This window comes from Perca fluviatilis, chromosome 8 (assembly GCF_010015445.1).
Source record: "Perca fluviatilis chromosome 8, GENO_Pfluv_1.0, whole genome shotgun sequence".
Classification (NCBI taxonomy): Eukaryota; Metazoa; Chordata; class Actinopteri; order Perciformes; family Percidae; genus Perca; species Perca fluviatilis.
This window is the reverse complement of record NC_053119.1, coordinates 18,458,306-18,472,120: the sequence shown is the minus strand read 5'-3', so window position 1 is coordinate 18,472,120 and position 13,815 is coordinate 18,458,306. Positions and strand designations below refer to the sequence as shown.

The window sequence follows — 13,815 nt, the reverse complement described above, 5'->3', positions numbered from 1 at the left end:
CGTTAGTCATCTGAGCAGATAGGGGGCAGTGTAGCTAGAATGCTAAAAATCTAGCACAATAAAAGAAGACAACATGAGTCAAACAAACACACTGGTTTAATGTATACTGTCTATGGTTTAATGCTATAGAATATATTAGCAAGAAAGTTTCAAGTTCAACCTCTGCCTCTCCAGATAACTGACATTGACGGGTGAGTGTCATTCTCGCTTGCTAACTGCAGCTAAAGTAGCTAAGTAGCTAGTTCGAGTGCAGTGTGGTTAGCAAGCTAACATGTCAGCATTTCTGGAAATTAAAACTCTTCATGAAGCTTTAACATAATACTAAGCTAAACCCTGCTAGTGGTTCCTCATATATTACCCGTAATGTTAACAACCATCGAATATAGCTAATGATAATGCATGAGAGGCAAAACATGGGGCTGTAACGTTATATATTTACCAATAACATGACGTACAATATTGAAATATGTATGTGAGGCTGTGCGACTCAGTGGTAAAAAAAAATTATTCAGGCTTTTTATTGTTATTTGTAATAAAATACTCCACTTAAATTAAAAGTCCTGAATTCAAAATGTTACTTGCCTACGTTACACGTTCAAATATATATCAGCATAAATGTACCCACATGTATAACTCAGTGTAATTGGATGCAAGATTTCATGTTCTAGTAGTACAGCACGTTTACAACTTAAAATCACTCCATGAATTTGTATTACAAATAAATAAAATGGAGTAAACAGTGCAATATGTGCCTCTGAAATGCAGCTAGTGGGTGTGGAAGTATATACTAGTAGCATAAAATGAATATACTAGCTATAGTGCTTGAATAAATTCAGTTACATGCCACCACTGCTGAGATTCACCCTCGTTAATGGGAGAACTAATCTAGCCATAAATTACAACATACGTTTTATCAATCAAATGTGACCTGGAATTTGTATTGCATTAAAAGTTACCAGTAGTTAGTAAGTAGGACCTCTTCTGGTTTGTCTTTAGCTTAAGTGAAGTAGTACTTATATGTTGGTTTGGATCTGTGTGCTGTAACACTGGTCATCTTTTGGGTCTTTTTAGTGAGTGATGGCGATTGAACAATTTGTTTCAAAAACGCTTGAGCTTCTACAGGAGGAGAGGGAGGCTGAAATAGAGGAGACCAGGTACGTAAAATAACATCCAGACTGCGTTACTTACTTTTTTGATACCAACGCTATAAAATAAAAATAAATTACAACATTACGTCACAAATCTTTTTATTTATTTTTCAGCTCCTACTACGTGAGCTGTGTCTCTACAACGTGTACCGCTAAACAGCCAATCACCAACATTATTAGATCTTGGTAGAAGCATGCTGCATGCTTATTGGCTCACTGACGATCATGAAATTTACTCCTTAGGTATTGAAATTGGGTATTGAATGACAAGGCATTTTTCAATACTCAATACTTCAGAGGCAATTTGGTTGGTGCCTAAAAAGTATTGAATTCGGTACCCAGCCCTACTTGGAAGAGACAGATTTAAACAGAGTGGTCAAAAATAAAGCAACAGTTATTTTGTTTTTTTTACCTGGTATGGGTCAAGCTCCATAAACACGGGATCCTACACTTACCATAATTGCACTTGGTAGTATCTCCCTGCCTTGTCTTGTTGTAGATAGCAGTCACTATAAATTATTTGTTCTGTGCCCTCAGGATATGGCAGGAGAACATCTCTCTCAAGGATCTTCAAAATAAAGGAGTATGCCTGCTGAAATTGCAGATAGGAAGTCAGTCCACAGGCCTGTATGGTCGCACAGTCGTCGTCCTCGAGCCAAGAAAGTATCTTGGTTTCTCATCTCTGCCAAGCAACAGCTTTGGACCTGGTGAGATGGAAGAATAAGCCATCTAATCTGTGGGTTTCTTTGTTACTTTTGTTTCATATTTTGCTTAATGTGACATTTATGTCTTTTATTACAGGGGACATTGTTGGCTTGTATGACACTGGCGGATGCACCGCAGCTTCACAGATTGGCACAGGAATAGTGACGAGGGTCAGCCAAGCTTCTATAAGTGTGGCCTTTGACGATTCAAAGGATGGCCTTAGCTTTGATACAGATGCTCTTCACAACCTCTTAAAGTTAGCAAATGACGTCACCTACAAACGAATGAAAAAGTGAGTGACATTGTGTAATATAAGACAGTTACAAGTGAGTTAGGAAACCGTGTAACAACTTATTTTCTGTGTGTTTTGTGCTTGCAGTGCATTGAATACATTAAATGGATACAGCAATGGACCAGCTGCCAATCTAATAAATGTTCTCTTCGGTGACACAAAACCTTCTTCTCAATCGCAGCCAAGCAAGTCGCGCTTCACAAAGCAAAATATTATCAAAAACTAGTTGTTCTATGTAATTGTGCTTGTTGGTAGCTTTTACACAACTATGCAGCATACACTGATTTCAAAAACTTGCAAATCAGCATGGATCATACAATACACAGACTAATTCTGGATATTCTATCATGTTTGATCAGATGAAGTTAAATTCTTTAACTCAAACCTGGATGATTCCCAGAGAGAAGCTGTGTCCTTTACTCTGTCTCAGAGAGAACTGGCTGTGATTCATGGACCACCAGGCACTGGGAAAACCACCACAGTGGTGGAGATCATCCTGCAAGCAGTCAAACAAGGCCAAAAGGTGCAGAAATTCAGTTACATTTACCCTGTTCTGTCATTGTCTTTTATTGTTGCAGTACTTTTCATAATTGGATTCTGTGTTTGGGCAGGTCCTGTGCTGTGCTCCCTCTAACGTGGCTGTGGATAATTTAGTGGAGAGGTTAGCCCGGTGCAAGGCAAAGGTCCTCAGGCTAGGTCACCCTGCCAGACTGCTGGAGTCCATACAGAAACATTCACTAGACGCCATCCTTGCTCAGAGTGAAAATGCAAACATCATCGCAGACATCCGTAAAGACATGGATAAAGCAATTGTAAGTATTTGAGTGTGTGTGCTCCAAGGTTATAACTATAACCTATTATATAGGTTATAGTTTTGAATTTTGAATTAGTTTTTATTTTATTTTAGTTTAACTTAGTTTTCAGAGTGTGTTTGCTAATCGTAGTTTAGTTTCAGTTTTTCAGAAAGGTTTAGTTTTTATATATGTAGTTGTGATATATTTGAGCGGATCAGGGGTCCGTTCCAGGAAGGAGGTTTTTAACAAACTCTGAGTGTAACCCTGATGTCTGAGTTGATTTACCCTGAGATGGGAAACTCTGAGTTTTCGGTTCCAGAAGAGCTGATTTGAGTTGGTTCAATCAAGATTACGTGCGTGCACAACCACTATAAAAAGGCAGCATGAATGGAGCCATGATTCTACGATTCACCATGGTAACAACCACAAACAAACGGGTCGGCGGAAATACTCATGCGCACATACAGCGAGTTTGAACCTACTGTCTATGGTTTGAACATGCATTTCGTTAAAAAAGCAAGACAGAGAATTGGTGTGGGAGAAAATTGCTGCTTGAGTCAATGCGTAAGCATTAACAGTGTATTAATGTCATATTTAATAACAGTTAACTTATAATATTACTGGTGAAAACTGGAATTGTTTTACACTTATAATTTCATTTAGGTGCAATCATGCGGGTGAAAAAGTAAGCTAGTACTAATCCCATTCTGAGGCTGCAGCACCATGATCATTAACAGAACTATAATGTATAATCATTTATTTCTTTTTAATGGCTCTCACTGGTTTGTGTCCAGTGAACACTACAAAAACGTTTAAAAAACGTTTCAGAGCGAGTCACACTTTTCTGACAGCTCTGCATACAAATAAAGAAAACTGCCGTCTGCAAAAAACGTAATGCGACACAAAGAATCTGCGTGGATGTTAAAGCCTGTCCACGATGGTTGATGTTAGTGATATGAGGACGGATAAGGTATCTACATATCTAATGGACTGTGATTTTAAAAAATACCTCTCAAATTGGTTATGTGGAAATGAAAATACATCTATAGTCAGGACTCAATACCGACGTAAACTCTCTGTGAATTAATACAGCTTTTTCATCAATGGGATCGTCGACAAAAGGACATGACATGTTTGAGAAAAAAATGTTTTATAATCTGCCTAACATAAACCAATACGTTTTTTTTATTCATGCAGATAACAAACTTCATTAAAATGCGCCTGATACAGACTGACTGACTGAATGAATGAGGAAATGAGTTTCCTCAAAAAAAAACTTGAGTTCTTTTTTTCTCAGTTTCTTGAAGAAAACCTGCTCCCGACCAGGTTAGGTTCACAGGCTCAGTTACCATAGTAACTGACTCTGAGGTTAAGTTACCTCTCTTTCTGAAACAGAAAACCCAGAGTTTCCCTCATCTCAGGCTTAACAAACTCAGAGTTTTCACTAAACCTGCTTTCTGGAACGGGCCTCTGCTCGTAAACGCAAAACAAATTTTAGTGTAAACTAACAAAGTTGTGTCGTATATTATCGCTAAAACTGAAATGATTCACATTCAGTTTTATTAGTTTTTTAACCTGGCACTATAGTTTCAGTTTAGTTTTACATTTTCTTGGTGTTAGTTTTTATTTAGTTTTAGTTTACTAAAAATATTTTTCACTGCTTATTTTCGTTTTAGTTTACTATAATAACCCTGGTGTGCTCCTAATAGAATGTGTGACATCTTGATCGGTTTGGAATATATATATATATATATTATTATTTTTCTCAGAAGGGAATAAAGAAGATGCGTGAAAAAGGAGACCGGGTGAACTTTAAAAGAGAAATAGGGGAGCTAAGAAAAGAGCTGAAAACCAGGGAATCAACAGCCATTGCCCAGATCCTAAAAAGTGCGGATGTTGTGTTATCAACTAACACAGGTCAGTATTAGCCTCGAGTGGAGAAAATGTACTTCAGTCTTTGCAGTGATGATAAAAGGCAATTAGAGAGCACTTGTCTGTGTCTGCAGGTGCTTCTGGTGACGGCCCTCTGAAGTTCCTGCCAGCAGGGCATTTTGATTGGGTGGTGATAGACGAGTGTGCTCAGGCCCTGGAGAGCAGCTGCTGGATCGCCCTGCTCAGAGCGCGCAAGTGCATTCTGGCTGGAGATTACAAGCAGTTACCGCCTACTATCAAATCACAAAGGTAAGGTTTTAATGCATTTCTTGATAAATAATTTGTCCTGTGGCAACAATTAAAACATTTTCTATAAAACCCATGAAAACATCTGTGAAGTATTTCGTCATAACATTAAAAGGTCCCATGACATGCTGCTTTTTGGATGCTTTTATGTAGGCCTTAGTGGTCCCCTAATACTGTATCTGAAGTCTCTTTCCCGAAATTCTGCCTTGGTGCAGAATTACAGCTACTAGAGCCAGTCCCACAATGAGCTTGACTTATGGTGCGTTCTTTTTGTCTTGTAATTGCAACTAGTAGCTCGAGTGTGACGTCACATCCATGTCGGAAAACGAGTTACCGTGGGTTGTTGCGTTCTTTTTGTCACACAATACTACGAGTTGGAGAAAAGATGGATTTTTGTAACATTTTTAGTAACATTTAGGATTCTATTCACCCAGTTATTGACATATTACACAACTATATTTCACAGTTTGATGCATGAAAATTACGTTTTGATTAACGTTAACGTTAGGCTACTGCTCTGCTTTCTGCTCATGGCTCGGCTTAAAGCCGTTGTTGTCATATAGCAACCGAGCGTCTAAGCTGCACAAGCTACAAAATAACTAATCGGGCGGTATTTAACTCCTAATAAGACTGTAGCGACATGCCTATAGGTAGCAGTATACAGTGCTATGTGTACGACTTCTTCATTTGGTTACAACAAAGACAAAAGTGCTTAAAACTGTAGAAAACCACAATGTTTAGTACGTGTGATGCACGACGTAGCCATCTTTGAAAGTGAGCTCGGGGTCCTCTGAGTTCAGACGACTTGACGAGTCATAATTACGACCTCGGGGGCGTTCTTTTTGCAACTTCCGGGTCGTAACTCCGGAAAACAACTCGTAAAACGACTTCGGTGGACAAAAAGAACGCACCATAAGTATGTGCCATTTCTGTGTCTGTAGCTATTAAGGAGGAGAGAGGGGGGGCAAGGTGGAGGGTGGGGGTGTGGCCTTGACCAACTGCCGCTTTGCTAGTTTGAAAGCCATGATGTCTCTCTCTCATGGGTGGGCCAAGTTCTCTGGGTGGGCAAAGCAGAGAAAGGGGAGGTAACCATCAGAGTTTAGCTCTTAAATAACAAGTTGGGATGTTTTTTTCTGAGCTTTAACACTCCGAAACTCAGCTAATCTGCTTCATCAGGACAGAAAATGTTTGTTCTCTTTGACTTTGACGGCCAAATTGAGAAGCTGATTGAGAAATAAGTTTTCAGAAAGTTTGCTGCACATTTTTCTCTTTTTGTGCTCCACAGGGCTGCATCAAAAGGCTTGTCTCTCAGTCTCATGGAGAGACTCATCCAAATGTATGGGGACTCAGTGGTACGTATGCTAACAGTTCAGTACCGCATGCACAGGGCCATCATGGAGTGGGCCTCCAAAGAGATGTACCAGGGAAGACTAACCGCTCACAGCTCTGTAGAAAGACACTTGTTAAAGTGAGTGCAAGCTTGATGATGGAAAGTATCTCACTTTTGTATTTCAGTGAATGATAACTCATTAAAGTGTTAAAATGATGTCTTTGATGCAAAAGAGATTTACCAGAAGTCGCCTGCGTTGAAGAGACCAGCACGCCACTTCTTCTTATCGACACTGCGGGCTGTGGTCTGAGTGAGATGGAGGTCACAGATGAGCAGTCCAAAGGCAATCAAGGTTAGTCATTTTAATTGTAAAAAATAATAATCATTTTATTACAGTTAGGGTGTTGTGGGATCTAACCGTAAGTTTACTTTATCCTCAGGTGAGGTAGACATTGTTGAACTGCACATAAAGGCCTTGACTGAAGCTGGGGTTAAGGCTAAAGACATCGCTGTTATTGCTCCGTACAATCTACAAGTAAGTCACTGATTGATTTGAGGAACTGTAAAATAGATCTTAACTCAACTGCTACTACTGTACTGTGTCAAAGCAATATTGCATAGGGTAAGTGTCCATATATTTTGAATACAAGATTTACACTTTCACATGAAAATAATATCCCCAAAATGAAAAATTGTAGCCGGGAAATCCAGACCCAAATCTGAAAGATTAAGGGTCTGGCATTGAGTAATGAAAATGGCCCAACTCGAGGGGCGGCACCAAGCATGCATTTGAAAATCATACTGCACGCAATTGGCTAACACTACGACCAATCACAACAATACACGGGGTGACGTATCCAGAGCCCCATACGCTTAACTACCAGCCGAGCTAACTGGTAGATTAAACATCTGTTTAGCTCGACTTTGGCCCGCCTATATCAGATACAACGATGTGATTGGTGCAGCACAGCTACAAGGGCATAATGAGCATCATTACTCAATGCCAGAGTGACTTGCTGAGCAAATTCATATTATATATTATATTATAATATATATATTAGTGATGCACTGAAATGAAAATTCTTGGCCGAAAACCGAAAAAAGAGGAACCCAAGACCGAAAACCGAAACACCGAAAGAAATTATGCCAATTATTAGTACCATTGCATTTATGACTATGACTGTGTACTATCTTTACTAAAATCAAGGCATTGCAATTGTATAAATTAATATTAAAGTTTAATTAAAAAAATATCTAGCAGAAATATGGCTACAATCTGATAGTCACATACAGTATATAGTAGCCTAAGAACAGAATAGCTTACCTATTGTTGTTATTATTATTATTTCAGGCACTTTCTTGCAGGATTTCACTGAACATATCAGACAACGAGGGTGCATGCCCCTCATCTGGTGCAGCGAGACAAGTCTTTTTTTCTGCGCTCTGATCTCCTCCTGCGCTGGGCGCTGCTCCGTGCGCTGCTCCGTCTCAGTCTCCACGCGGGTTCTCTGCATCCATCGCGGCCTGGATCATTTCTCGTGCGCCCTGCTTTATTTCCGCATCCAAGTAATGGTCTTTATAACGCGGATCAAGTACAGTCGCGATGAAGTGCAGAGGATCTGAATAGATCTCAGTGAAACGTGTGCTGACAGACTCTAAGAGCGTACTTTTCATTATTTTCACTCCGTGGTCAGTCTCAACCTCTTTGCTTAGGAGACGCTTTGCAGGTGGAACGGATCGGGTACTGACACACGTGCAGGTCGCGGTTTTTGTTTGCGTCATCACAACATTTTCGGCCGTATTGTTTCGGTGATAAAAGTATTTCGGCCGAAAATGCCTATATTCGGTGCATCCCTAATATATATATATAATTGTATTGATATTTGTCTGGATTTCCAGGGTAGAAAAAATGTACTGTTAAAATAGAAATCTAAAGTGTCTCAAAATAACTCATTGATGTGATGTTTTTATGTTTTTATCTCTGTTAAGGTTGATCTTCTGCGTCAGAAACTTTCTGCGAGGCATCCGGAGCTGGAGATAAAGTCAGTGGATGGATTTCAGGGCAGAGAGAAAGAGGCTGTGGTGTTGTCATTAGTTCGGTCCAACAGAAAGGGTAATTTATTTTACTTTTGCTCTGAGGTCTCTTTTTTTGTTTCTGCCACACCATGAATGTTGGCAGCATTCATTTATTCATTTGTTCATTCTTTTAATTTTAGGAGAAGTTGGATTTCTGGCAGAGGACAGAAGGATTAATGTGGCTGTTACACGTGCGAGGCGTCACATCGCTGTCGTGTGCGACACCCAGACTGTCCAGAATCATGCTTTCCTGAAGTCCCTGATCAATCACATGACTGAGTTTGGCGAGGTCAGAACAGCATTTGAGTACATCCGAGACATCGTGCCACAAAACTACACCCGCGACCATAAAGACACAAAGACTTCTACGTCTGCCAGCAGCTCCACGTCCACCAAACAGAAGGTCAAAGATCAGCCTCCCAGCAGGGCCAAGCAACAACAAAAGAAGTCCACTGTAAGCAGCAGTAATGGAAATTCTGCTGGTACAGAGAAGAACACAAAGTCCTGCATAACCGCACTGACAGAGGAAGAGCAGAAGAAGAACAGATATGCTGAGATCAGAGCGCAGGTGGAGAGCTTTCTAAAGGCCTCAAATCAGAATGAACTACAGTTCCCACCATCGTTTAACTCTCATGACCGCCTGCTGGTCCACCAGATTGCTGAGGAGCTGGGCCTCGTGCATGAGAGTAAAGGCGAGGGGAAAGACAGGTGTATTACTGTCGCCAGGCCCCTGGTGTCAGCACCAGCTGAGGAGCCAAGACAAGAAGAAGATGAAGAAGCTCAGGAAGAAGAAGCAGTCCCTAATCCCCAAATAGAGCCTCTGTGTCAACCTCCATTAGACCTCAAAAGTTTACATTTGGAGCGAATGAAGAGGGAGCAGCAGAAGAGGGAAGAAAATGCTCAACAGAAAAAGCAACAGAACAACGTCCCACCAGCTAAGGCCCAGTCATTAAAGAAGCCCAAGTTGGCTAAAGGTTTGTAATAGAATCCTCTAATTTTAAAGTGTTATTTGAACCTGTCTGTTCCAATATGTTTGCAACAATTCAGCTCTTAACCATTTCTCTCCCAGGAAAGAGCCGAATGAAGGCAGGCGCCTGCGGCATCGCTGCTGCCGCCGTTCCAGATGATGACTTTGACACACTTATCAACGCTGTCATCAAGGCCGACAGCGTATGCAGTTTTGTCAAGTGTAAAGCTTCCGTGCTGACACTTGGACAGCTTTGCCTGTTCTGCAACAGGCAATATTGTCTCAGTCATCATATACCAGAGGTAGGACAGGAACAGACCCTAACCAAATAGTAGCTGTTTTGGTTTGTGGGTTTTTAGTATGTCGCTGTATTGAAAATGCACGGATGATGCCAAGTATTTTAAAAGTCTGTGTATTGATATTTCACCACAAGTGTGAAAAATCAATTTCTTAAATGTAAGAAAATTGTGGTTTTCTGATCTGATTGTCATGCTGTTAACCCTTTTTAGGTTCACGGCTGTGGGGATAAAGCCAAGTCTCATGCTCGAATGAGAATAAGCAAAGAAGGCGTTCTTTACGCCGGGAGTGGGAAGCGCGACAAATCAATGGACCCCAGTAAGAAAGCCTATCTGCAAAGGAAACTGGACTCTAAACTGAAAGATATGTCATCACAGAGGAAACCAAAAAAAGACAAAGAGAATGAAAGTTAATGATACCAAATCAACTCTATAATTAACATACCTGGGGACTTTTTCTTTTTGAACAAGATTAAACAATAAAAATGTTTGAAAGTATTAAGTTGATCAAATATACAGTATGTTGTCTTTCTAACCTTCATTGGACACAGTTTGGTAATATACAATTTGCTGCTGAATTTTTTAAATTGAAACTATGCAACGTGTTCCTTATTTTTGTCAGTTGTAGCACCTGTTGCACACACTCAACAAACAGTCTTCTTCAACTCTAGTGCCATGTGTTTTCCTGTATGTGACTCTACCCTACACACACCGTTACTGTCAGAGGACAGATTGTCAGTGGGATGGACATTTCCCCCATTGCACACAATCCAGGGGAGAAGTAGGGGAAAATCCTCTCTGTAAATTTGTCTTTGAATGTGTGTATTGTTGTCAAATCAGCAGCGTTGATGAAAACGACCTTTCCTTTGTCAAAGTCCAGCTGTACCGTGATCTTCTCAGGCATCTGCTTCATCACGAGCTTAGTGCGAGGTGAGGTCTGGGCCCAGAATGAGTCTCCATTGCAAAGGCCGATCACCCAGAAACCCTCGCTCGGGTTGAGGAAGACGCTACTCTTCCTCTTGATGGACTCTTGTGCCACTCCAATGTACCAGTCTTTGCCCTGGCCCACCTCCACGGTCCAGCTGTGCTTCCCGGATGTGAAGCCGTTCGCTCCAAGCACACACACACGGCTGGTGCAGCGTTCGGGGTTGTCAGGTAGGAGCTGCTTACTGCTGTATTGTACACAGGTCAACTCTCCAGAGAACTTTAAGTTGGACTGGGCAGTGTTTGGATCCAGGGTGATGGGAACTGAAAGTATAAACAAAATTCAGTACATTGAAAATAGTAAATCGTAAACTTTACCTTTTTAAGGCATTGTCTGTTCACCTACCACATGTGACGATGTTGGCCATCTTCTTCCAAATTCCAAACCTCAGTAATCCCAGATGCTTTGCAGAGTTGATCAGGATATCTCTGATACACTCTGGCTCTTGAATGTTGCTTTTGGCCCTGAAACATGTTGAAGTAATCACTACATTGTGTTATGGAGAGGGGACAGTTGGTATTCATTTTGGGAGATAGTGAGTAATGCATACCTCTTCTTTGTCTGCTTGTAGTCCTTAAGTTACCGAAACAAAGTGGGGAAAAAAAAATCATTTAACAAAATGTCAGGTGGGTAGCTATATGCACATCACATGTAGGTTCAAGGCTTTGGGAAAATCAGCAGTGATAAAAAAGTAACACCTGCACACTGACACTAAAACACAAAATGATTTAAATGGGCAAAGTTTTGATCCCAGTCGGATGTTTATAGTACAAACATGAAAGGAAACATTTTGGTTTATGACCAAATACCTGGAAAACATTATGTGCATGCTAACCCATTAAACTAAAACGGTGAACATGGTAAACTTTACCTAAAACATTAACATGTTAGCATTGTCATTGTGAATGTGTTAACAAGCTGTCGTTAACATTTAGCTCAAAACACCACTGTACAAGTAAATACAGATGATTTTTTTTTTTTTTATTAACATACACTAACATACATTTATGTTATTGTCAAGAATGTGGACAACTATCAACAAACTATACCTTAAATATATCTAACTTCAAAATATGGAAGTTTACTTCAAATGTTTCATATTCTTGATTTGACTTCAGGCTCAGACAATAAAGGGTTATTAAATGAAGCTGTTAATTGAGTTTTGTGGATTTTATGTGTATGTTATTAGAAAAGTATGATGTAGGCCTATATGTCCATAGTGGTGAAACAAACTTTTTTGTTAAAAGATTTCCTTTTGTGTACTCAACTATTTTGGATATTTTTTTATATGCTTGATATATTGTTGTATACAGTATATTGTTGTACATAATGGTTGTAAATGTACCTGTAGAAATGGTAAGTCCTTCGCTCTGAGGGCTTCCTCAATATCACTGATGGTGGAAGAGAGCGTTTTGATCTGGCCCTTGATGTTTTCCAACTTCTCACACATCACCTGGGTTTTAATTTCCTCTTCCTGTTTAAGCACCTTCAGTCTACTGTTTTCCTGCTCCTGAAAAAACCGGCGTAGATTCTCAAACTCCTCCTTAATCGCTTCCTCAACTTGATAAGCTTGGCTCTGTAATGTTGAGAGAGCTGGTTATTTTGACAGTAAATCAAATATATGTTGATGATTTTTGGGCCGAAAGTAAATTTAACACTAAAGATTCAGAATTTAAATGTCCAACAGTTAAGCTCCATAAATAGTGAAATATAACTGCGAGTAGATGTACAACAAAACTCATACGCACAATAAATAACTCTTACCTGTATATAGTTTTTGGTTTCCTCCCAGTGTGCTTTGGTCTTGTTTAGTATTCTGAGCTTTTCCCTCAAGGACTCCAGCATGGCTGAAATTTCTGTCTGAAATGTTAAAAAAAGGTTAATTAAAGGTGCTCTAAACGATGTTGGGTGACGGCACTTCTTGTTGACCTTGTTGAAGTATTTTCAAACAAAATGAGGCTAGCTCGCCCCTCCCTCCTCCTCATCCCGTCCCCTCTCCCTCCCTTCCATGCTTCTGCACACTAACCCCCAACTCCCACCCCCAAATCCTTCTTGTCGGTTATTGGCTGGATTGCTGGAAGACTGTTTATGTTTGGTGGTGCAGGTTGGCCAGTTTGTTTTTGTTGCCGTTTGTGGAGCCTGGGCTGTCTACAGAGACCGTGTTTTTTTACAGTGTGTTTAGGGGACAGGCAGCACGCGGATAGTGAGGAGATGTTTGCTGTATATGACAAAAAATGTAGCCTTAAAAACACGTTACATCGCTTAGAGCACCTTTAAGAGTCTGGGAGCTGTAACAATGAATCTCTTAGTCGATAGACCAAATATTTATTTGCAATGATTTCCCTGATAATTGATTAGCTGCTTTTCTGTTTTATGTAATCGTTAACACAATTTCAGACTGGTTGGTCTGGGATATTGTGATGGACACTTTTTACAGACTAAATGATAAATCAATTAATTGAGAAAACAAAAAGTAGTTGTTAGTTGCAGCCCTATTAAATCCCCTTCTACACCAAAAAAAAAAAAAAAAAAAACCACAGTAGCAACACATCCTTGCTCTCACAGATAACTAATTGTGTTTCTTCTGTTTCTATTTTTACCTTTCTCTGTTGGGCCCCCTCCTCCACTGGACAGCACTCGTGAACTTTATGCTGTTTTGACGATTGGCAGACGAGACAGATGAGCACTTCGTCATTCTGACAAAAAAGTTTCAGCTTCTCATTGTGAAGAAGGCAAACTTGTTGATTCCTGCTTGTCTTTTGCACTTGATATTCGTCCGCAGCTATCTTTAGTAGCAAATTGATAGGAGGCCTCTGAGGGACAGACACAGAGCGACACACAGGACATTCTCGACATCCTTTCCATTCCCAGAACTTCTGTAAACAAACTCTGCAAATATTGTGGCCACATTTTAGGAGAACAGGAAGGTAATAAATCTCAGAGCATTGAGGACAAAGTAAATCCTCTTCAGAGAATGAAATCGCTGCCATCAGGCTTAAGGGTTCTTGTGAAGTGAGGTGACAGGAAAACGTCCTTCCTTCCCC

At 40.2% G+C, this 13,815-nt stretch overlaps 2 protein-coding genes across 2 annotated transcripts; one reads left to right on the top strand and one right to left on the bottom strand.

The window, feature by feature from the left end:
* The first annotated feature begins 1 nt into the window (after window position 1).
* On the top strand, window positions 2–10,284 carry ighmbp2 (immunoglobulin mu DNA binding protein 2). The gene is made up of 16 exons (XM_039809556.1): window positions 2–191; window positions 1,072–1,154; window positions 1,686–1,855; window positions 1,950–2,145; window positions 2,233–2,330; window positions 2,505–2,668; window positions 2,757–2,957; window positions 4,709–4,856; window positions 4,946–5,120; window positions 6,403–6,585; window positions 6,681–6,799; window positions 6,888–6,982; window positions 8,437–8,560; window positions 8,664–9,497; window positions 9,593–9,792; window positions 10,000–10,284. The coding sequence occupies exons 2-16, from the start codon at window positions 1,078–1,080 to the stop codon at window positions 10,198–10,200; spliced, it is 2,985 nt and encodes a 994-aa protein (XP_039665490.1). The 5' UTR covers window positions 2–191; window positions 1,072–1,077; the 3' UTR covers window positions 10,201–10,284.
* A 12-nt stretch (window positions 10,285–10,296) lies between these two features.
* LOC120564516 (zinc-binding protein A33-like) lies at window positions 10,297–13,804 on the bottom strand. The gene is made up of 6 exons (XM_039809564.1): window positions 13,372–13,804; window positions 12,536–12,631; window positions 12,117–12,347; window positions 11,322–11,344; window positions 11,117–11,235; window positions 10,297–11,034 (listed from the first exon to the last, which is right to left on the bottom strand). Exons 1-6 carry the CDS (start codon window positions 13,759–13,761, stop codon window positions 10,484–10,486), a joined length of 1,410 nt encoding a protein of 469 aa, XP_039665498.1. The 5' UTR covers window positions 13,762–13,804; the 3' UTR covers window positions 10,297–10,483.
* Between the last annotated feature and the right edge of the window lie 11 nt (window positions 13,805–13,815).